This window comes from Platalea leucorodia (genome assembly GCF_965183815.1).
Source record: "Platalea leucorodia genome assembly, chromosome: 4".
Lineage (NCBI taxonomy): Eukaryota > Metazoa > Chordata > Aves > Pelecaniformes > Threskiornithidae > Platalea > Platalea leucorodia.
The window spans coordinates 57,795,980-57,819,827 of NC_138826.1; the positions used below are offsets into that span (position 1 = coordinate 57,795,980).

General features: G+C 39.6%; 1 protein-coding gene across 1 annotated transcript in view; it reads right to left on the reverse strand.

The window, feature by feature from the left end:
* Window positions 1-23,848, reverse strand: part of PTPRO (protein tyrosine phosphatase receptor type O) — a gene marked incomplete at both ends in the record, with an annotated part of 153,292 nt that overhangs the window by 63,610 nt on the left and 65,834 nt on the right. Inside the window, one exon of the mRNA XM_082309733.1 lies at window positions 865-1,138. Within this exon, the coding sequence (XP_082165859.1) occupies window positions 865-1,138 (274 nt within the window). The remainder of the gene's footprint in view (window positions 1-864; window positions 1,139-23,848) is intronic.

The window sequence follows — 23,848 nt, forward strand, 5'->3', positions numbered from 1 at the left end:
AGGTGCCATTTAGAAGAAAAAAAAAAAAAAAAAAAAAAGCTGAAAATTGGTTTTGCCCCATCCAAATAATTTTTTGGTCTGTCTTTTCTTGAATCTGTCTTCCAGATGAAGAAATCATTTTATAGTCTACAAATTGCTCGTAGGTTGGCACACAAAAACAGTTCTGGAGCAACAGCAGAGCCAGAAATATGGCAGGAATCACAAAGAAATCTGTGGTGCTTCGCATAATGACAGAGCAAACCAAATCGCACCTCTCCCCCAGGATCAATGCACCTGGAGGTAGTAAGAAACAGACTACTACAAATATGGTCTCCATTACAAAAACCTTTAGCTGTACTGGCAGAAACACATGGTGACTACTATCTGCTTTCCAGGCTTAGTACTGCTTCAACATATTAGCAATCAAACAACATTGTTATAGCATTTAAAACAGAATATACCTCAGCACGTAACAGAAGTGTTTACACTGAAATGTCAGTCAACACTTTTTATGCCTCTTACTAGATTTTTGGAACTCCTGGTTCAAAGGGTTCAGGATGAACATCTGGAAAGGCGGTTCATCCATTCCCTATTTCAGTATGTTAAACCTCTCCAATCAGTGTTCAGGAAGGCTCACCCAGGGGAAGCCCAGAGCTGTCCCCTTCTTCTTGCCCAGACCTTGTGAATTTTCACTCACAAGCCTTTTCAACACACATTCCCTTCTGTTCTCACACAGGGATTCATCCTACACACAAGGAGGACCTATCAAAAACAAAAAAAAACCCACCCCACCTTCTCCACAAGAAGAACTTCTAGGGAAAAAAATAAAAAAAACCACACACAAAGAGAAGAAACAGAAGAAAAAAAGAATAAGGTGTTACTTACTGGTTAACACAGTGATTGATCTTGCTGACTTGGAAACCATATTTGAGTTCACTACCAACAGAGTTACTATGTAATATAGGCCATGGTATTTGGCATTAAAAACCACGGGGGCAGGTAAAGTGCTATTGAATTCTTCGAACTGGAAAAAGTAGTTCTTGGATTCTCCAGCTATCTTCACAACATATACAGAGGATGAGCTCACCACATCAGATGCTTCCAGGGAGACAATGATACAATTGTCTTCTCGGACAGTAACCTGGAAAGGTTCTGCATTCTACAAGACAAGAATAAAGACCTTGCTGAAGTAAAATCTATTATTTCGCTTTTACCCATTTCCCTTGGTATTCATAGGATACTCATGTTATATTTGTGACAAAGTTACATTTCATATTCTGCAAGACAGTTAACATCAAACCCTAGCAATTTTTCCAGAATACAATTCACAGTCAGCCAAAGACCACAGGTATCTGATTATCAGGCCAGTCTCTCTGCAGCAGAGGCTGGTTCCTGCCGTGCGCTTTCTGATGCTCTGGCTACTCCATCCCTTACATCCCGAAGAACAAAGCCTCCGCCATTCTTTCCTGACAGAAGGAGGAGAGGAGCAGAAGGAGGATGAGATTAAAAAGGGTATCGGGGCAAGAGGATTTCCAATAAAGCCACAAAGTGTAAGTCATTTAAATCCCAAAAAAGAGATTATGAAATCAAGACTCTTTTATCTTGCAGAAACAGGATCATATATTCTTCAATGCAATATATTCTGAAAGCCTGCAACCAAAGAATAAGTTTTGGCACTGACTAAGCTTTTCCAAATATGTCCACTCCAGCAAGTACCAGGTGATAAGCAGCTCTCAGCACTAGGTCCATGGCTTTGGTTGGCACTTTTCATTTCCTAAGCTACACCATTTCATTTTCAATATTTCTTTTATTAGTAGTAGAGAGAAAGGAGCAATTTAACCTTGTTTTCATATATCATGAGCATGTTAAGTCATTGCCAGCTGAAAACACTTTCCTTTTTATTAATTGCAAACCAGCTGTCAGCAAGAAGCACTTGTTCTCTACAGGAATTTCAAAACAGATTCATGGTAATTAATGAGAAGGAAAAGTTCAAGCTTTAATCAAGAGTTGCCTTTTTGTTTATTAGGCCATGCTCCTGCTTAGAGTTTTTTTACCCCCAGTGAAAACTACAATATCTGATATTTTCAATTTCCAACTCCATGGTATCTTTATCTGCTTCATGTTTCACAGGCCGAGAGCTCTATTTGGAGGGCAGGATGGGCAACCATGGCCAGTTTATTCATTCACTACTTACTCATTCAGTCAAGTTGTTCCTGTACCAAAGGGCTAGACACCTCCTTCAGGGAGTAATTCTATCAGCTTGGCTACCTCCTATCTTCCTGTAGTTTTGTTTAGTGGGGATTCCTCAATAATAATAATTTTTTTTTTTTGCATTTATGCTGCAGGAGCCAGGCTCCCTATTTGGAATTCACACATATGGTGTTGTCAACTCCTGGCAATCAAAAACAACAAAAAAAACCCCCAAGAACAAAGAATTGGTTCTAGGATAGTAAGATTTTAAATAACAGTAGTTTGCCTTTACATATATTTATGCTCTTATCATTAGGTTTTGAGATTTCACAGTGTACCTATGGTCATATCACCCTATAGGCAAAACTATAGGCTTGAGAAGAAAGGACCTAAGCAAACCCACTCATCTGACCCAACATGAGAACAAGGTAACAAGTGTATAAATCCAGCCCAAATAAGATAACCAGTCTAGACAGCTTCAAGCCTGAGGTTAAAAATAGAGGCAATGTCACTTCAGCTGCTGATTTGAGGTTTGCTTTGATTAGTCTTTTAAAAAATGACTTTTAAGTTGCTAAAATTATATAAGCCAATGTTATCAATGGATGAATACTTTGGTGTGGAATTCTGGGTGATTTTTCACAGATGGCAGAGCGATTGCTCCAAAAGATTTACAATGTAAGACTACAATTATGCAAAAGCTTCCATGTGTTTTCCTTAGCCTCAGCTGAATTCAACAGGCTTACCCTTGAGTAGATCAAAACACCACATTTCAAGTGTTTGTATTTTGCTTTAAATCCTGATCCAGCATTTGGATCCACATTTGGATCCACACAGATTCAAACCTTTTACTGAGGATTATGTTTAGATCTGGTCAAAAACAAGTAGACGTTCTCTTATCCTTCTTCCTCCCCTCGCACTAAGAAAATGTGGAATGATTGCTACTTCAGCTCTCTTGACATGGGAAGACAGGAGAAGGAAGGCACCCACCGGCTGTCTTTCCAGAAGCACGTGCACTATTGTATCACAGAAAGCATGGTTGTCTTCCAAGGCCAAGCAAGGACAGACAGACCTGATTCAGCAAGTTTATTTCTACATATTAAGCTTGAAGTGCATGTATAATCCCATAGAAGTCGGTGGGTTCTGACCTTCCATTGACTTGCATTTGAATGTTTCACTAAAGGAAAGTGAATGGCGTTATCTCTAAAATTACTCTGTCCTTCCCTTGGCTTTGTGGCTGAATTGCATGGTACTAATTCAACGTGCCTACCTTGCTATGAAGAGACAGACAAAAGAGCCCAACAAATTTATACGTGCCAACAAACAGTTCAAAGCAAGTTCCTTGTGTTTGGTGGTATTAAAAATCATTTGTGATGTTAATCAAGTACAGCTGGAAATTAAGCATATAATTGCAGAGTTATAGACATTCCTAGGATATAATTAGATGCTTTCAGACTGCTCATATGGGGTGTGATTTTATTCTTTGATTCTTCCATGGGTATTGTATTAACCATGTTGAAGACCATACTTTTATTTTTCCCCTCGCAATGTTTTCTTAAATTCACAGCAAGTACCATTCAGCAAATAATCCACTAACCTTCTTCAATAGTTTCACACAATTAGCATAACATGCCTCTGCTAGCTAAATACGTAGAAACATCACAGATAGAGATGCTGTTGTTCCCTATGACAACACCTGACTGGGGAAAATAACTTTTTCTGAGTCCTTTATCTCCTAAGCATGTGGGGATTGTGAAACGATAGCCTCCCTCCTTCGTGTGCCTGTGTCCAGATGCTTGTGAACCACTGCTGCCATGACACACAGGCATTTTTTGAGTGACATCTCTTCAGTAGCGGTGTGGCTCATCCATCTCACTCCTGCACCTACCTGCATAATGCATCCCTCCCTTCAGTGGTACCTCTTCTTTTCAGTGATTATGTGGCCCTCTTGCACACACCTGTGGGTGCCCAGGCTTTTAAATTGCTGCATGCATGGGACACATGGTTTGTTTATTATCCAGTGGCTCCTGAAATAATTTTTATCCTTTCATTTCAGCTCTAAGGTTTGGTTTAAAGAATGAAGTGGCAGGTAAGGGGTGAATAAAAAGGCTTGGCAATTAACATGTCATAAGATGAAATCACTTATCTCCTTTGGGATACGGATTTCACTTTGGTGGTGTTTTAAAAGAACAGAACGTTCTGAGCATCCTGTTCTTCATGTTGTATGAGGTGAGGGTTACCAGCCAGGACCGGTCTTGTGATTTTGGGAAGAAGGCTAGGGGCAAACCTGAGTATTTTTTCTAAGTACTGCTGGAAGTGACAAACATGCCCCACTTAACTAGATTGTAAAGCCAGTGTGTCTTAGGACTGACAGCATCAGTATGGTAAATACACATTTCATTACTTCTGGTCAGCTACCTCCAGGATTTAATTTGCTGGTGTCACAGCTTGAGCGGCTGTTTCATGCCTGTGGGGAAATTTGGCAGGGCTTGTGCATTCAGAACCAAATGATTACCTCCAACTTCCTTCCTAGTTTATTATTACAAGCTCATGCCATGCTAAAGCACTTAGAAAAAAAAAAGGGGGGGTGGGGGTAAGTAAATTCCACAATGTGATGCCTGTTCACAGTCATTTCCAGCGCAGGGATGAGTCACGCTAGTGGAATTTCCAGCCAATAACCAGGTCCCAATTAAAATAAAAAGGAAGGGGAGACAAGGAGATATACAACATGTCAAATAAACAATATTCGAAGAGTAATAGGAAAATAAATGGAGTGCAGCAGAGCTCAGAGTTCTCTTTTCAGAAGTCTATACCCTCAGTTTATTCCCTTAAAAGAGTATGAGTTTTACACGAGGAAGAGATCAAAGTTGCAAACCAGGTACTAATTTTATGTACTTTCGCTTTTTAACGTCTCACAATGAAACCCATTGGGCCAGGACCCGGTTATCAAAAGTGCACATAGTTACATGTTCTGCTGACTTTAGGAGGAGCTGTGGATGCTCATCAGCTCTGTAAAATTAAAGTACTGGTAACTGCAGCATGTTATCTAATGCTAGACAAATGGAATTAAGACCCTGAACAAACATGACTTCTGTCAGCTCTTCTAGAGTAAATCCTGAAGTATTACAGAGTTTTCAAGTGGGCATCTGAAATCCCAAAGCAGGAGTAAATATTAAAGCTATGAGGATCTACTTCTTACGGCAAAAGTATCATTATGATCACCTACTGTATAATGGCAGTCAAAAAGAACATCAATGTAAGTATTACAAGACAATATGAACACTATATCCAAGCTTCTTGGATGAAATACTGGCTATTTATGTGAGTGATTCTACTATACTCAGATATATTTTGTTCCAGTGGCCAATAATGCTAATTACATTCTAAATCACACGATGACTCATTCTCACCAAGATTCATCTTACTTAATTTTAGGTACTTAAATGGAATGACTGAGAGCCAGGATGACCTTTTCAGACAGAGTACCTGTAGATTCATCTGAGATCTGAATTACTTTTGGAAGTGCACTAAACAGCCAAAAGGTCCGTGCTCCCAGCTTGGCAAAATTCCTGCAGTCCTCTGTCACCGGGTGCAGTGAGTCCAAGCCTTATAACAAAGATAGGACTGGGATCCAGATTTCAGGATCTTGGCCTCTGCTATAGTCTTGCAGTGGTACCTCCACAGAAAGCACATAAGAAATTTCATAAAATAAATAGTATTGCAAAACATGCATAAAAGTCATGTCACAGTATTTTTGCACCAGCTTCCTAATATACGTTTTTCCTCTGATGGTAATAAATGATACTGAAGAACAATTACAATAAAAATGGCAAACATTCATTTTATTCAGAAATTGGAATCTTATCTCCAATAAATCTACTATGCACTTGTTGGAAATTTATTGTTTCATGTGAGCCTCTGTGCAGGGAACAGAGTCAAATTCTAGCCTATTTAAACTGTTTTAGTAATTTACTGTATTTTATAAAATTTTCTCTCTCTCTCTCTCTCTCTCTCTGCAGGCTAGACACTTCACAGTTTTGGGATGATCCCAGCCACCTTCCAATCCTTTATAGCTAGACAAAAGAGGGGTCCCTAAAACTCCCTTCTGTTGCAGTGTGAAGTCACCATCCAGAACAGGGAACAAGCTCTAGTTTCACAAAATCTAGCTGTGTTTTGAAGTGTGAACTTTAGATGACCCTTCAGTTTCCCACCTTGCTTCCATCATTACTGTATCATCTCACTCAGCCCAATACCATACCTTTCTTATTTTCACAGCTCCCTGCTCATACTCTTCACAGAGTATTTTCTGCTAAATGTTGCAACATCAAACCTTAGACTGTTTATGTTCCACATCCAGTCTCTTTACTCGTCTTTCGAAGGCTCTCAATAAAAAACATTTCATGTGACTGAAACTGGTACGGTTTCACAAGAAGATACAAGCAGTCTCAGAAAAAGCAGTTCTCATAGCCATGACCTGAGAAAGATCCTCTCTGAGAACAGATAAAAACTGAGTGGAAATTGCCCCACACAGAGTCGTCTTTGGAATTGTTAGCTATCATTATTAGATCCTATAGTTTTAACAAAAAAGGCAAAGTCATCCTTATAGAATATAGGGAAGAAAGTATGTCCTGACCTTTCTACATGTTCCAGTGAATTCTGGAGCAGGCACAGACCTGACGAGTGTTGACTGCAAGAGTTTGAATTGTTTGAAATGAGTTTGGATTGTTTGAAATGGTCTTCAAGAGGGTGAACAAAAATCTTACAGATTTGTAAAAAAACATGGGAGAAATGGAAATCCTTATCCTCAAGATTTTCCATGCAGAAAGGAATATTTTAAGAAGTGAAAAGATAGGAAAAGCAGCAGTTCTCAATAATTTATGATGTTTGATTCAGGTTAACACACCATTTCTGGCATTCTGCTCTATGAATAGTGTCCTCAGCACTGTTGCTATTCTCAGTCTTAAAAAGCCAGTAATAACAATCTTCTAGTCATATTTTATAAATGAGTTTCAACATTTCTTTGCTCTGGGAGACAGTTTTAAAGGGACAGGCATTTTTTTCCCTCTCTGTGCACCAATTCAGAATATGAGGGTGTTTTTTAAGCAAACATCAATACGGTATGTACAGTCCATCATGTTTTGCTACCATTCTAAAGTTAATAACCTACTTTAGAGCCACTGGCAGGAAATCTTTCTTGACACTATCGAGTACTATTATGATAGCATTAAGTAAATGGCAGAATGCCAAATATGTGAAAAATAAATGTTTGCATTCAGTAAGGCTAATATCTTTCATGTATCGTCTTGTTAGCATATCCAATATTTAATAAATTATTGCTAAATATATACTTCTATCCCATCTTTCTAGTGTAAACTGGAGAGGGCAAAACCCAAGCACAGTGATCCAGAGACCTTGATGTTGACAAAGTTTAGAACTAGGTTAGAACTTCACAGATGGCATTTCTCCCTATTATGGTCCTAACTGCACATATACACCCCAAATATGACAGTTCACTCTCGGGCAGATATAGTTTGCTTTCTCTCCACTCTAGATTTTTAACTTTTCTCTAGTACTAAAATTATGTCAAAAAGGATAATTCTTCTGAAGGAAAATATGAATTTGGTCCCCTTCCTCAACCACTAACACTTTTATCTATCCACTCAGACCTTTCTGGAGCCTCTGCAATTAAAGTTTAGCCATCCCTTCTGGACGTACCCAAACACATACACGTGCCAGATGAACCATGTGCTTTAATTAAAAGGCATCTTCCCTCTTGAGCCTGTATGCGAATAACAAAAAAGGGCACAGGAAACAGATTACATTGTCTCATCAATTCCCTTAACTCTGTCAAACTGGCCCTTGTGGTGATCTTCTCCAATCAGTATTCTGCCTTTGGGAGAGCAGTTAAAGCAAATTTCTGCCTGAAAAAATGTAATATGATCAGATTTGCACATAGGCCAGGTGGGAAGACAAGTTCATGTTAGGTGTCTCCTCTGTTAAATTCCAAAAAGAATTTGTTAGGGAGAAAGGAAAAGAAAGATTACTTTCTAGGAAAAGGAGTTAATTGAACAGTATGCTCCACATATACATTATCCTAAGACTGTACATACTCTCCATCAATTGAGAGTAAGTGCTTTCACAGCACAGCGACTACAGGTCAAAACATATACCAACTATACTTCAATTCTCTCTCCATCATAGAGGAAAGAAGATGGAACAGATCACCCCTGGAAAATGCTGAAGGAAAAGGCAGAGTGAGTGGGAAATTAATGTGGATTTTGAAGAACTTGGATTATTAGAAAGAAATCTGTCTTTCCATGGTGTCAAATGATCCTTGAGGTGTCTTACATTTCAAAGTGCCCTATGGAAGATGAGAAGGAATACTGGAGGAGACGTGTTTTCTGAATGATGAAGGACAAATTCGTTCATGCTGTTTAGTGCTTCAGCTCCAAAACTGTGGATTCACCTGTGCAAATGACGGAAGTCTGTAATATAAGCTTCTGATTCTGAAACAGCTTCTGAACAGCTGATGATGCTGAAAGGTGACATTAGAAAGTCACACAGAAAATTCCTGATGTTCAACAGGACATGAAGACTGATATTGCACCATGAGAAAACTGTGACCACGACATGCTCCATCACTGCTGTGCAGCTGAGAGGAACTGGACTGGTGTCAGCTGAACTTCATCTTACATGCTCTGGCAGAGAGTATGATGGAGGGGTAGAGACTGAGCCTTATAAAAGTACGACAAAAATGAAAATGCCTTCATTTTTAATTGATAGGGTGTATATATACCCTTCATATGTGCACAAGTGAACTAGTTCTTAAAGACAGAATGCAATGTTTTGCTATTTGCATTATCTACAAAGAGCACAGCTGGGAGGAAGCTAGAGTTTTCGCTTATCTGAGAAACTGGAGACCAAGCTGGTTATCCAATTCATTGGAAATCACAAAGCAACTTAGCAGGAAATGGTGGAAGAGAACAAGACTTTCTGTTCCCCCCTGTGTTAATCTATAATAAAAGAACAGACTAGATGCCAATGAATAAACTTATAGATAGGGGCTATTCCAGGAGCTTAACTCCTTGTTCCATAACTCCAAGTGATTTTAATGGGAATAGGTGCCAAGGTGCTCTTAAGTATTTTAAAAACCTCTATTTTTTCAAATATGTTCTGAGACTACCAGACAGTTTTGGAAATTTGAAATAAGGAGCCATTAATAGAAAAAAATAATAATTTTCTGTTTCAAATCAGTTTTTCTGACATGAAGAATTCAAAAGCAGTTGTGGGTACGTTTTGTCCCCATCTAAGCTGTTGACTTCAGTTTGGTCTGGAGTTGACCTTCAACAAGTGGTCTGCCTTATTGCCACTCATTTTTCTATCCCTCCCTGCCCCCCAGCCTCCCCAGAAAAAAAGCCTCAAACACCCACCACCCTTTCTTCAAAGGTCACAGGAGCCATGGCATGGTCAGGAAAAAAAAAAAAAAAAATCTAAATCCAGATCACCAGTCTTCCTATTCTGTGGTCTAAAATACTTAATACCTTTCTGCCCAAAGCCATAACCATAGTGCAGCTATGGCATTCCCTGAAAGACTGCATAGTCAGGTTCAAGCACAGGTTTATTTTGTTTTCAGATCCAAGCGGAACATGATATTCTGCCCTTTGATTACCCTGTTGTGCTCATGTGTTCTCTAAATTGGCAAGAGCTGACCAGATAACCTGCTGAGATCTTCTCATGTTATTTATACATAGTTCCTGTGGTTGAATGTTTTTTTCTTGCTAAAGTATTTGCTGTGCAGCTTTTTGGGGCGTTGGTTGGTTTGCTTGGTGGTGTTTTTTTGGTTTGTTTGGTTTTTTTGTTGTTGGTTGGTTGGTTTTTGGTTTGGTTTTGTTATTGGTTTTTTTTTTTTTTTTTTTTTTGCTTTTTCCCAACCTGTGCTCAAAGAGAGGGAAGCAGCCAGTGCCATTTCCCTGATTACTAGCAAGAGATGAGCTCTGTAATTCTCTGTACAGCACAGGGTCAATTGCAAATCCACACAGAACATTTCAGTTGTTGCTACAGCCTGATTTTCAATTCATTTCTAGTGTGGCTTTAGGCTCAGCTCAGCCATTTGTACTGATTTGATAAATTCCTACCCACAGAAGAGTTCTCCATCACACCACTGCTGGCAATGTGCTGCTCAGTAGTCATGAACACTACCAAACTCTCTAATGCTGCAAAAACTCATAGCTTGTCACTGCCACCTTCCCCTGCAGGGATAACTCCAGCAGGATTTATTTGGTCATAGTGTATCAAGTGTTTAGTTTTTAGTACAGTTGCCACAGGTTGACTTGAAGGAACTGAATGAGGGGAGTGACTACAAAGAGCTTAGGAAATGGAGTTGGGATCTTCAGCTGTGAGGTAAAGTCCTTTCAGATGTAACACGTGCCACCCCACCTGCCCAGAGGAAGAGACCAGCCAGGGGAGAATGACTGCTGTTACCTATCCAAGGGAGGACAGTCCAGGTTACTGAGTGTTATATGGCTTTCGTGAAAGATATAATTCTGCCACAATGTCCTCTCCTAGCACCTTAATGGCTTCAACTCAGTAAACAGAATCTTCTGCAACTTTGTTTACCAGATCAGGAAAATAATAATTCCTTCTACTTCTGCTCTGATACACAGCCACCACATTTATCCTTTATTGGGATCCACTTGTGTGCTATCACAAGAACTTGCTCAAATATTCTGCACACCTCTGTGTGTATAACTAAAATAGTGAATACCCTGTTACCTTCAAAGTGAGGAGGCCTTAATGACATGTTGGTCAGCACTTTTATGCTGAGACTTCTGTAGTTGGTGTGGGATTCATCTGGCTTTGTTTTATCAAACTAAAAATTGGGCATACAGTCAAATCTCATCATCTAGGCTCCCTCTGTGCTGTGTAGGGAGAGACAGATCTGAAGAATTTGATTTATCCACTTAAGACTAAACAAACTGCCTTCTGCAGATGCTTTTTTCTCTCTGTGCACCTTTCTTTTAAACATCAAGCGTCAGATGGGACCAGAAACATCAGCTGTGTATGGTATGATGGCAGCTGCAACTCAGATTTGTATTGCCATTTTTATGTATTACGGCTCCTAATCTTTTTTGTCTAAATTGATACTACAGGGTTTAAATTTTGTTTAGCTAGTCTCTTTTTCAGCAGTATAAAAGTACATGATGGCCATGACTGAGTAAGGCATATAACTTTAAGCATACAAAAGGTCCTACTCAGCAAAAGATGTAAGCATGTTCATAAATCCTCTGCCTATGTGACAAAGGCTGGCCCTGTGCACAAGAATCAATCAGGAGATCAAGGTCTCTCTTCCTGAGTTGTCAAAGAGCAATAAACCTCTGAAACTTCCTTCTAATTTGTTTTGTGTCTTTTATGAAGTGAGATTGCTAAAAAGTCACTCAAAGAATAATAAAAGTCTTGGCTCATTAGGTGATGCTGAGAACCCTGTTCTGCAGGTTTGGTATTCTCTTCATACAAATTATTATTCCTTGCTGCTGTTGTGGTTTTTACACTTGGCAGTTATTCACTGGCCAACAGGGATGCAGACAAACCTTTATAAATACATTCATCAGCCTAGTATCTTAGGCTGAGATAGCTCAGCAGTAATAGTATGGAGAGCATACAGATTAAATTTCTAGCTGGTTTGGCAGTTACAAACCCTTTGAATGCAGAATTTATAGAATTAAACCTTAGCCATTAGCTTTCTTTTATATATTTCTCTTTTAATACCTGACAGAGCTTTTCCCCAGGCATGAAAATAGCTAGCCAGGCAAGAGAAGACTTAATACACTGAGAGATGAAAGTCAGCTGAGAAAAGGGTGTGTGGAAATCATCAATGGGAAGTCTGTTCCCTATAAGTAGAATTGGCTGTAAAACAAAAATATATAATTTTATAACACTGTTTCCTCATTTTAATTCAGGATGCTAATCCTTCATTGTCTCTTCTGAAAAGGATTATGTTAAAAACAGCATGACCTTAAATGAGTCAACATGACCTTTCCAGGACATACCCCACAGTAAGTATTTACTGAGCTTTATTTCATAGGCATGAACTCATTGGTAATGTAAAAAGCTTTCAGGTCACTAGACAATGCAATATATAATATTATCATTGTGACATATAAAAATATGCACAATTTAAAAGTGATAATGGTTTTCTTTCCCAGTTAACTTCTAAATATGAGCTCACCATATATTGGTTTATGTTGTTTGCTTCTTCCACTTTATTAAGTATTTGTGTCACCAGTGAAAGGGAAGGATGGAGATGATGACATAGATTTTTCTGCCTTTTCTTTAGTTTACAGCAAGTGGTGCTTCCGTACATAAGCACTGGTCATTTTGCATTACACTAATTCAGGCAAAATATATTATAGTCCAGTTGGCTGGCTGCCATTTGCCAGTCTCAGTATGGTCATTTCTCAATAACTGCAATGCAAATATACAAATCTCTCTTACTTCATTAATTCCTGCACTAAAAATTCAAGCAATAAATATATTGCCTAAGCTCTTGCCCAACTCTTTGACTGAAACAAAACATTTTTCATGATCCTCCTCTGAGCACACCTGCCTGTACTTCAGAATACCAAAATTCAGGTTATTCTTTTTCCACATATGTGACCATGAAAAGTCACTAAGATCAGTTTTGTAAATGTATATAGGTGTCTTAGAATCCAGATAAATATCTACAAGAACTTCAAAAAAGTCAGAGCTGGGCACCAAGATTTTTTTTTTTTTTTTAAAGTCAAGTGTGGACCTTTAAATCTCTCCACTTGCAGAGCATGGTCCTTTATGTATGCATACATACACAACCTACCCATCAGAAAGATGCAAGACCATACACACTGGCAGCACTGAGCCCCAGTGGCAATGGGAGCTGTTTGGTAACCAAGCCAAATGAGTGGCTTCTGTTAGTTATTTATAGCTTTTTAAAATTTTAAATACATTCTTGACTTACTCTCCACCAGGTCCTTACTGATCCCTTTCAGTTTTTCCTCCGCTTCTACTCCAGTGTGCCCATGCAGCAATGAAACACCTTTACTATCAACATCAGACAACACTTTTGTTTCTCAGCTCAGGTTTATCCCTGACGTAATTTTTGCCACCTAACTCAGGTGCCAGGAGAGTCAATGGACAGAAGTATGCTCCTGACCAAGCCGTTTCCCACCTGCCTTTAGAAATTTAAAGCAGCAGAGAAGGGAGAAGGTTTGGTGTTTGGCTGAGGGGATGAGGGGGTTTGTGGCTAAATGGCAATAGGTTGTATTAAGTATTGCAACTCCAGGCATGTTCTTGTGATAATTTCTCAAGTGGTACCAAGAGCACTGAGAGCACACAGAAGAAACTTATGGCTCAGTGCTGTCATTGTGTTTTTCTTCAGAGAAACTCATCACCCAACAGCACTGTGAGCTCCCTACATCTCACAGCACGAAAAATCATTTGCAAGCAACAGCTTCTCCACAGCTTAATGAAACACCATCAGTAACAGACTGGGCACATACTCGGAGTTTACTTCAAGCACCATCATTGGTTTAAATTACCCCAAAGGTTTGGATCATAAACACAATCAGTTACCACAGCTCAGCTTATAAGCAAAGACGTATTTATCTACGGTAACCAAATCGGCCATGCTCTGCTTATCCCTGCTGTTGCAAATACATCTCTTAGTGTGTGTGTGAAAGAGTGAACATTCATACTTGCATTAAGTATTTGCATGTTTATGAATAAACTATAATCCATTTGATGGTATTCTTCTTTCTCATCTTATTAGCCCTATAAGCTCTTCATTCAGTTCTCACATTTTGCATACCAACAATACAGCAAGAGAAGAATACCAATGTCCTTATAAAGATGCACAAAAGTGCAGAAAGTCTGCATAAATAGGAAAGACTAGACCCAAGCACTAGAGACCATGCTCCAAAGAGCAGGAATGTCTTAGTATCGGCCACAGGAGCTGGAGAAATGTTGTGGGTTTTTTGTTTTTTTTCCTGTTTGTCTCTACTTGAAAGGGGGAAAGAGACACATGCATGAGTGATGGTAATGGAAGACCTTTTTGTGTCCAATTCACTGGAAAAACAGTACAAGGACATATCATCCTTGTGAAATAATTTGTCCTGTATTCCTTGAGCCAGATGAAAGTCCCATTATGTACAAAGTAACATGTGCAGATGAATACAGATTTGGGAGATCTATTATTCTCTCAAAACACATTGCCTTGGTGTAACACATCTTTCACCTCTGTCATAAAAATAGGCTTCTTTCCGAGCGCTTCATACTGTCATAATGTGCGACTTTTTTGACTAACCTACAAAAGATTTGAAAGTGCACAGCAGCGACAAGGAGTTATTCACAATTAGGGCTCTTGCTGTGAAACAAAACTGACACGTGCTCCTGAAACATATAGCAATTAGCAGGTGTGAAATCAAAAAATCACACCACACCAATTGTTACCGAGGCATACAGAAGCAAAAATAAAATGAAAGAGCTACATCTTTATAGTCCTGGACAGCTTTTGCAATCTTTATGAGCACATAACAATTTCAATCCCTAAGATGAGGCTCTGTGCCTCACACTGACACATCTGAGTTCCTCAAAATTTTCCTCTTCACACCACTATGAGATACAAGGTGCTGTTATCCCAGACTCTCTCCCCATTGCTAGTTCTCTAACCTGACAAGAAGTTTGTGGAGGACCAGAAGATTTTGAGATATAAAGAAAGATTCAAGATCATATCTGTTTCATTTAATAATCAAAGTTGTCTTCTTTTGCAGCTCTGAGCAATAAAGTGAGGTGCAGTATTGTGCCTGGTGCAGAACAGTGCATTGAAGCCTGTTCAGCCCATGAGCTGTTGTGTTACCTCTAAGTTTTAAGGGCTAACAAAGCAAATCGTTCTTCCATATAAAATTAAATAATAAAAAAAAAAATAATTGTACTTCCTACAATAACAAGGACCCATTCTTCGTTGAAATCTCCTGCTACAATCACTTTACAAATAATTCCAAATGACACAAAAACACATCTCTGCCAACAAAAAGCAGTCTGCATCTACACACAGTAAGACAGAAGTTGGAAAGTAAAGACCATGTTGTTTTATTAAGCTGTCCTAGAAAAGCCAGTAGCTATCACTCAGATGCAGGTCAGAAAAAAAACTGTTGTCCAATCTGGCATGAATGTAGCTTGAAATCAAATGCAAACCATTCTCATTATCACCTGCTCCAGCACAGTTTGATAACTGTAGATGTGAGGATGGAAACAAAGCCACCTTTTCCATTCAAATGTGAATCCAATCTGTTCCCCTTGGGTCCCAGTCTGCCAGGTTAATGGCAAGACCATCCTTCCTTATTTCTCCCCAGGGAAGCTGTGATCTTGACACGTGGTCTCAGAAGTGTGCCGTCCCTCTCTGAGGCTAACCCTAACGTTACTCTGATTTGCCCTCATGGCTAGGCAAAGTACTGGCAGTGCATTTTGCACTGTGTGAAAAGCACTCTGAGATTTTTAAAGGTATTTACAGATCAAGTATATGAATTTTTGCTTTTGAAAATCCCACTGGCACCACACTGTACCTTCACAGACCTAAAAATATGGCCTTTATGACTTCCATACCATGGGCCAAAGCATGATTCCTGCAGTACTAGGCTAACTCACTGATGTTAGCAGTTGATTTATATTTGTTAAGAGAACTGAAGTATTTTATCAGAAGCTGAAAAACTTGCCTGTTATTTTATTCAAACTTATGTTTTAAAAAAATTATTAAGAACATATTTGATATCTACATCTTACATGGTAGGTTTTGTTTTGTTTCATTTTAAGTATTTCATGTTAGCTATTCCAAGAAATTCCAGCATGCTTTTGCAAAAGCAGCTCAGAATGAGGATCTAGGGAGAAAGAGCAAGAGCACAGATAGAATAACGATTACAATTCAAACCAAACTCCTCAAAGGGCAGAATAAGTTACAACTGTGATAATTAATTGATTCTACATACACAAAAAATGATAAGAAGGATTTTGCCCTGGTAAGACAGATTTTTTTAAGGGGGATTTAATTAAGTACCTCTCAGATTTTTTTTTTTTTTTCTTTTCTTTTCTTTGAGATTTTAACTGTCAGGCAGCATATCCAAAAGAAAAATGATCCCATCCAGGAAGTAATTAGCTGCATTAAGTGTGCTGTTTGACTTCTTTCCTGTTACAGCGATCTCTGGCAGAAGGAGGAAGCAAGGAAGTTGGGGGAGGAGGAAAAAAAATTGATTCAGTAATTTGAGAACTTAAAGACATTTCTCTGTGTCTCAATTAACAGAAGGAGGGCTTGTTCTGCTGTGGGAGCAGCACAAGGTTCATAAAAACAAGGACTATTTTAGTGACTGTGCGTCATATTAGAAACTGGAGAAACATAAGGGGCTTGACACAGCATTATTTGCTCTGAATAATAACCCCCTAGAGCCACTGCTAGTCAGAACTGTTATTACACGTTGGGTGACCAAATTCGGGGATTCCAGCCACACAGCGCAGTCAGCTCTGGGTATGGGCAGATGTTGATGCGCTCGTTATCTTGGCTTTGCTTTTCCCCAGTTCGGCTGGCTGCCCTGGGCTGCCACACAAGGACAGATGCACAGCACAAGTCATTCAGGCTCTTCCCTTCTCCACTGGTTCCAGTTCAAGACTACACCTATCCACTGCAGAAATTTGTTTGTAAGTTTTCAAGGTGGATGTATTGCTCTTATTCTTAGAGCCCTGTTTATAAATGTTTTATTACCCCTGACTTTGGTTTATCCCAGCTCCTGTTATCCTAGATAATTGGGAGTTGAATTGAACACTTAATATTTAAAATATGTTTCCTGTGTGTTTTGATGATGTCAGCTTACTTATTGAATCCCTTCACTGCTTATCCCGCACAGACTAATCTTTTGTCCTTCTCCCCAAAGACTTTTGCAACCATTATCTGATGCTAGTCTCTCCATATTGTTACCTGCTTTTTGCTATGTATATATTTAGAAAATAGAAAAATAGAAAACAAATTTCATATAAAACTTGCACGTGGTTTGCTCCCATGCTCCTCACCTTTAAAATTAATTTTAAAAAAACAGTAGATTAGGAACATAAGTGTTTTTTATCTCCAACTGATTTATCTGTGTGTTGCATTCTGCAGTCTCTCTTTCTTCTGTATCCTTTCTTTTCTTGCTCCTGACTGATGTGGATTGATGCTGCTCCTTTGGAGACCAAGCTGGTTACCTCATCCAGTGGTGACAGCAACCAGCCTAATGGGTTTCCAGTCCTAACAGGAGCTCTCACTGCTTCTTCAGTCTTCACTGCAGGCATCAAGCACAGCTATGGGATAATGAATCTATTTTAACTTTCATTGCTTTGCTCCCCAAGAGGATAAGGGGTTTGCATCTCCTCTCTTCTGTGCAGAAGCACATCATCCTTAACAGGCAAGACCTTGACCTGAAGTAACATGACAACCCCACAAATCTTTTTTTTTTTTAAAAGCTTTCAGTTGTGAAACTATTTTCTAATGTCAGCAACGGTGGCACAGAAAATTCTTCTGCTAAGTCTCCACTTACTGTGTGCACAGAGACTGTGCTTTTTGACAAGAGACCAAGAAAAGTCAGCCTGAAATAATCATATATTCCTCTATGCAAGATTGCTGCAGTGACTAATCCCAATTTGCTGCCTTAACTCCCTGCTTCTGTCTCCCTCACGTTCAGAAGGCAGCAAGCCCGGCCAGTACTGAGAACAAATGAGAATGGAGGAGAAAAGGCAATTTGTACTCACGTTCTCTCCCCCACCACACTTCCTCCCACTCCAAATGCAGTAGCAAAGGAGTATGTTTTGGTTGACTGTTTGAGCCTAAATTCCCAGCTATTACATTAACACATAGTAATGAAAGAATATTTCTTGGTTAATTATGTGGCTCTACTGTTGACATTGCAGCTGAACTGGGAAGACTAGAGAAAATCTGCATGGTTTACGGTACAAATGTAACGTGGGAAGTGCCAAAGCCACAGACTTCTTGGATCTTCACTCAGTTTTCCAAGAAGTTTGGGAGAATTTCAGTAACCTTCTTGCCACCCTGAGGGAGAGGATCCCAAACTGAAGTTCAGATCTAGACAATTTAAATTGAAGAGCTGATTAAAGCTGATGTCAAGATTGGAAAATGCTCAGTATTTCTGTGATACGATATCTTGCACTGAAGAATTTCAAACCACTTTTCTAATACATGTTAATGAGACCTCACAAGAATGCTATAAATACAGTATCATGTGTATATGACTCATGCGGCTTATTAATTTCACATCACCTACACCACTGTTTGAACAAGAGTGACAGGGCAGCATTCAGACAAATTCCTCTGTGAGAACTCAGCCAAAATAGCAATACCTGTGTCTTCAGGGGTCAATCTGCCTCAAGGTTGGCTCTAGTTAGAGAGATTCAGGCTGAGAAGGATGCTCCCTGCTTACCACAACCCTCCTATTGCATGATCGCCCTGCAAAGCAACAACAGTATAGCTCTCTTGCCAAAAATGTTGAGCCTTCATCTAACAAGAAAACAAATTCTAAAGCAATGTATAGCAGCTTCTATGCTAAATGTACCATACTATGCCAATGGTCTATATCAGGGCGTAAGGAAGAGAAGGAAATTTGCTGGGGGGTAGATATAGATACAAGAGGTATAGATCCTCTGTGGGACTTGATTTTAATTATAAAGCAGGAGAAAAAGCAATATATAATCTCTTAAATTTACCTATGCCCTTAACTAAGACATTTTTACTTAGCTTAATTAACTATTAATACTGAGTTCCTGAAAAGCCCTTAGTAATTTCAAAGTGTTCACTCTACTCCTGTGGCAATTACCCATTTAAGAGGTTCTGCAGACAGAGTAATAACAAAGACACGCAAAGGATTTGTTTGTATGGTACTTTACAGGAACTGTGAGCCAGAGAGATGCTATTTAAATGAAATAAATAAGATGCTACAGTCATACAGGTTGATGAGAGGTCAAGTATATTAGCATGGGGTTGGGGCTAGCATTGCTTCCTGCTAGCTTAGAGGATGGGTAGGTGAGCTATTGTCTGTCTGTAAATATCATAAGCTAAATGAACGGTTGAAGGCCCCACAGAGGGTAAATAATAAAGCCGAAATCATAGTAACTAGATTTCTGTAGCCCAGTCTCAGTGGAATCAAGAAAGTTGGATCAAGCCACCCATTTCATAGTGATTTCTTTCTTTCCTGCATACAGGATGATTGACGTGGTGGAATTCAGCCAAAACAGGGAAGGTAAATTTTGCTGCAACATTCACAGAGGCGAGAGCACTGAGACAGGGTGGAAGGAAAGGAGAAATCCCCAGTAACTGCACTGCTCTCCCAAAGCAAAGAAAGGAGGAGGAAGAGGAGGGGAAGATGCTTCCTATCATCAAAATGGGAGGAAGGACAGAGAGAGTAGCTTTCTAGGCTTCCCTTGAACCCCAGGAGTTTCAGCTCCTAACTGGATATCAGTAACATAAGAATATAAAATTGTATATTTATTGTTTCCCTTTTATGTTTTGGTGGCTCGATGCTGTTAATACTAATTAAAGCTTTCTAATCTATGATATTAGTGGTTAATAAAGATCAGTGAGAATGCCACTCTTCCCACACTGCAACCCATATTTGTCTCTTGTCTTTGTGAATGGCTCCTCTCTAAACCTGAATCTAAACATCTTTGAACTTCTCAATATTCAAATCCAAGAGCAGATTCTATGGCTAGAATTTACCTCTGAGCTCTAAGCCACCCGTAATCACTCCAAGTTTCATTCTGTAAGTTGCTATGATTGCTAAGAATTCAAGTCTGCAAATTTTCATTTAAATGGAAAAATATCTACTCTCTGCCTTTGACAATTCAAAAAACACACTGAAGTTTAAACCAAGTTGAGTGATGCTTATAAGCCTTTCCTGCAGTAATTAAAAACTTTGCCATTTAAAATGTTTCTATCTTAGTCTGGTCTGCTGTACTGTAAATGTTCTGCATGGATGCATTCTGTTTCTCTGTCAGTACAAAAATGTTCTGACATCCCCAAAAATTTCAGCTGAAACAGTGGGGAAAACTTCAGAAAATTCAAGCGCATCTGCTTGCATGTTGCAGCAACACAGCACAGCCCTCCCCCTATTAGCCACTGACATGCTAAGGATGATTAATCCATGAAAAGCTAAGAAAAAAATTGATGACAAAGCATGTGCCATCACTGAGAGACAACCTGAGAGTAACCGCTGTGCACTGGGATCGGTCAATCATGGAGTGTCTGGGAGACAGTGGCTTCTACAGGCTGAAAGGGTTCCTGAAAGGATTTATTGCTATTTGTAGTAAGGTACAATTTGGAAAAAGCAGTGCTCTTGTGAAAGACCAGTTAAAATTGGAATGGCTCCTATTCTCAAGAGTTAATAACTTTCTGGGGGGAAGAAATTACCCTTCGGACCCTACTGTATTTCAGAGGAGGAAAGAAAAAGACAGTTCTGGGTTAAAGAGATGGGGAAAGGAGGTGGAGAAGTCTCATGCGGTGGGAACAATAACTTACTCCTTTGATCTGCAGAAGGTTGGGTGAAGCTGTGCAGTGGTTTGCCAAAAGAGTCTAGCAGTGTTTCTGAACTTAAGGCTCCCATTTTCAAGACCAGAGGCTCCAAATTTGGTCCTTTCTATTAATGACATCTGCAAGGGAGCTGTATTATTTATGTGTTTTAAATTAGCTGGTGACCTGAGATATATCTATTATAGTCCAAATGTAGTTTGAATATCATTCATTATATAAATGAGGTTTGAACTGAACATAACTGTTTACTCAGAAGACATCCATTTAGTGAGTTGGCATTTCTTCATTACCCAAAATATACGATAATTGTCCATGTAATTCCTTCAGCAAGTTAATTGCACACAGTCCTGCTCCTCGATGGAAATTATCTGTCAACCTCACATAATTATTATGCATCAGTCTCAGTTAATATTCATTCATTCATGCTATTGCATACATAGGATTGTATTGAAACTGGGCTCAATTCATAGTAAGGTGAGCACCTTTTTAAATAAACAAAACTACAACAATGAGGTTTTTACAACAGAACTAACTAAAAACATGACTCCTGATCCAATGAATGAAGTGCTACCACAGCATGTGACGGGACGCTCAGTACACAAGAGGGAGGAAAACCCTTGGAGACTGGAGCCCCAAGACCACAGTTCCCTTTCTCCAGGTGCTGGGCACCACCAAGCCTTGTCTCCCACCTCTAGACCCCTCAAAGCCAAAACAGTCCCCTTCTGTCATGGAAGTGAGGGTTGCTGCAGAGCGTGGTGCCAGCCACGGGCAAGCTGGGAGCACATGGAAGCCTGGGGGGCCCCGTGGTGCCCGGGCAATGCCTGCTGCAATGCTCTCCACCTTCGTCTGCTCCCCTCTCTTTGCATGGGCAGGCTCACCCCAGCTGGCTTTCTAGTGCCTGCCTTAAGATAGCACTAACTCCCACAGCGTCCACCACAGCTTCCCAGGGGGGTTTAGCATGCTTGAGGTTGCCAGCAGCACCTGAGCCAGTTGCTTATAGGTGACTGCAGTGTAGAGTAATGTAATATTTCAGAAAGCCTAAGAATCTTACCTGCCTGTAGGTGAATTCACAGCAATGTATTTCACCATGAATGCTCTGAGACATCATGGTAATAAAAATATGATATCTGAGCCCTGTGGTTCCCTAATGTCCTGTACATCAAAGCTTCAGTGCTCCCTCTACAGTTCTGCAATGACCCACAGTCCATCAGTAATTATTAAGACATATAGCAAGGCCTCAAAAGACCACAAATAGTCTGAGTCTTTTGCTGTTCCTTGTACCTATTTCTTAATTTTCCATCTCAGTCAGGTATTAGTACCACCCAAAAAGAGCGGGAAAAAAGGTGTATGCTGATACATCAGAATAGATACAGCTACATCCCTTTCGCATACACATGATAAATTACAGGCTGAAAGGTAATGGTAAATCAGGGTAGTAACGTTCAGTCCTGCAGGAGAGATGGGAAGATGCATTCCTGCAACTGGAATTGTACTTGGCAATCCGTACTAAACTTATTCTTCTTTCACTGGAAAATTTTCTAACGGAGTTTGCTGCAAGTGTGTCACTACTGTAGGCTTTTATTGTGCAAAGGGATTGAGTTCTGACAGGAAGCATTTTCTGCCCCTGCCACATCTGAAGCTGAGGTACAGATCTTGAGGGAAATCCTTGAAGGGTGGAATTGACGTTGCCCTCAGATCACGTACAAGATACTACGTCAGACACGTTGTTTACTGTCGCTTCCAATTTATCTTATGTGACACAGCACAAAACAACATGTACCACAAAAGAAAAGCATGAAACAGAGTATGTGATACAACCTAGCAAATCTGTCAAGAACATCAGATATATGTATGTGTGTGCGCATCACACATCCCAAAAAAACCCACAAAGAGCATTCAAATGACTAGTTCAAAATAAATGCAAATCCCCAAGCCCCCAAAAAATCTGACAGAAGAGAGTCTTACCAGCTAAAAATGTATGTTCTGTGACTAAAAAGGGTAAACTGACAATCTAGGTCAGGTTTTGCCACCCATTGGTGACTGCTCTCAGCTTTTCTCAACATTTTTCTTCCTAATCCTTACACATACTCATGTTACAACTTTAAAAAAATGCAGTGCGACTCTGGATCCTATACCTTTTGGTTAACTAAATAAGGGGCTTCGCCAGCCAAGGCTTTATAATACTATATTTTTTATTAGATATTTATAGAGGAAAATACTCTGCAGTGAAGTCTGTAATCAGAAGGCAACATAAATCCCCAAAACGCAGACCCAACCCAGTCAAGCTCTTTGTGATTACAAGGGCATCCAAAAAAGATTCAGAGTATGAAGTAACTTGAACAAGAGTGTATTGTACAGATTAAAGGCACTAACTGTAATGAACCCGACTGTAGAGCCTATAGCATTTTATACTCTGTGCAGGGACTAAATAGGACGATCTAAATGAAGTGACTGTATTGAGGTTAGCATAAATCACTGCTTCTAGGGACTGCTGTGTTCTTGTCATACTCCTCAGAGGATTAAAAGGAGCACCTCCCTAGCAATTTCACTTCCCCTTGTAGACATCATGTTTCTGTAACCATCATGGAGATCAGATACCACCAAGCTGCAGCAAAGGTAGTCCAGTACTTCTCTTTTTATTGGATAAGAAAAGAAGGCAATCAAAATTTGTTTGATAAGAAAGCTCAGCACTCAGCACCAAAGTGAATCAGTCAAGGTCAGTAGTGCCCCCACGGGTCAGTTAGACCAGCATTGAATGACCCCTCAAAACCCAGCTTCTTTCTCACAGGGAGTCAATAAGCTACAAAAGAAAGTTTCAAAGATCAAAAGTTAATACAGAGAAACTGTTACGTCTCCAACAATAGAACAACCGACTGCCTCTCCCCTTGATACCTCGTGAGCCCTCCAGCAGGAGGAAGGAGGAATGTGGGTTTCCATTTTATATGCTTTACATTTCATATAGGTGGAGAACATTTCCTCTCATCCATTCCACCTCCCTATCAAGATGCAGAGTCAACAGATAGTCAAAGGAAGTTTACAGCATCATTGCAATATTGAAGTGTTTTTATGCCCCCAAAGTAGGAAATTTTAGAATAA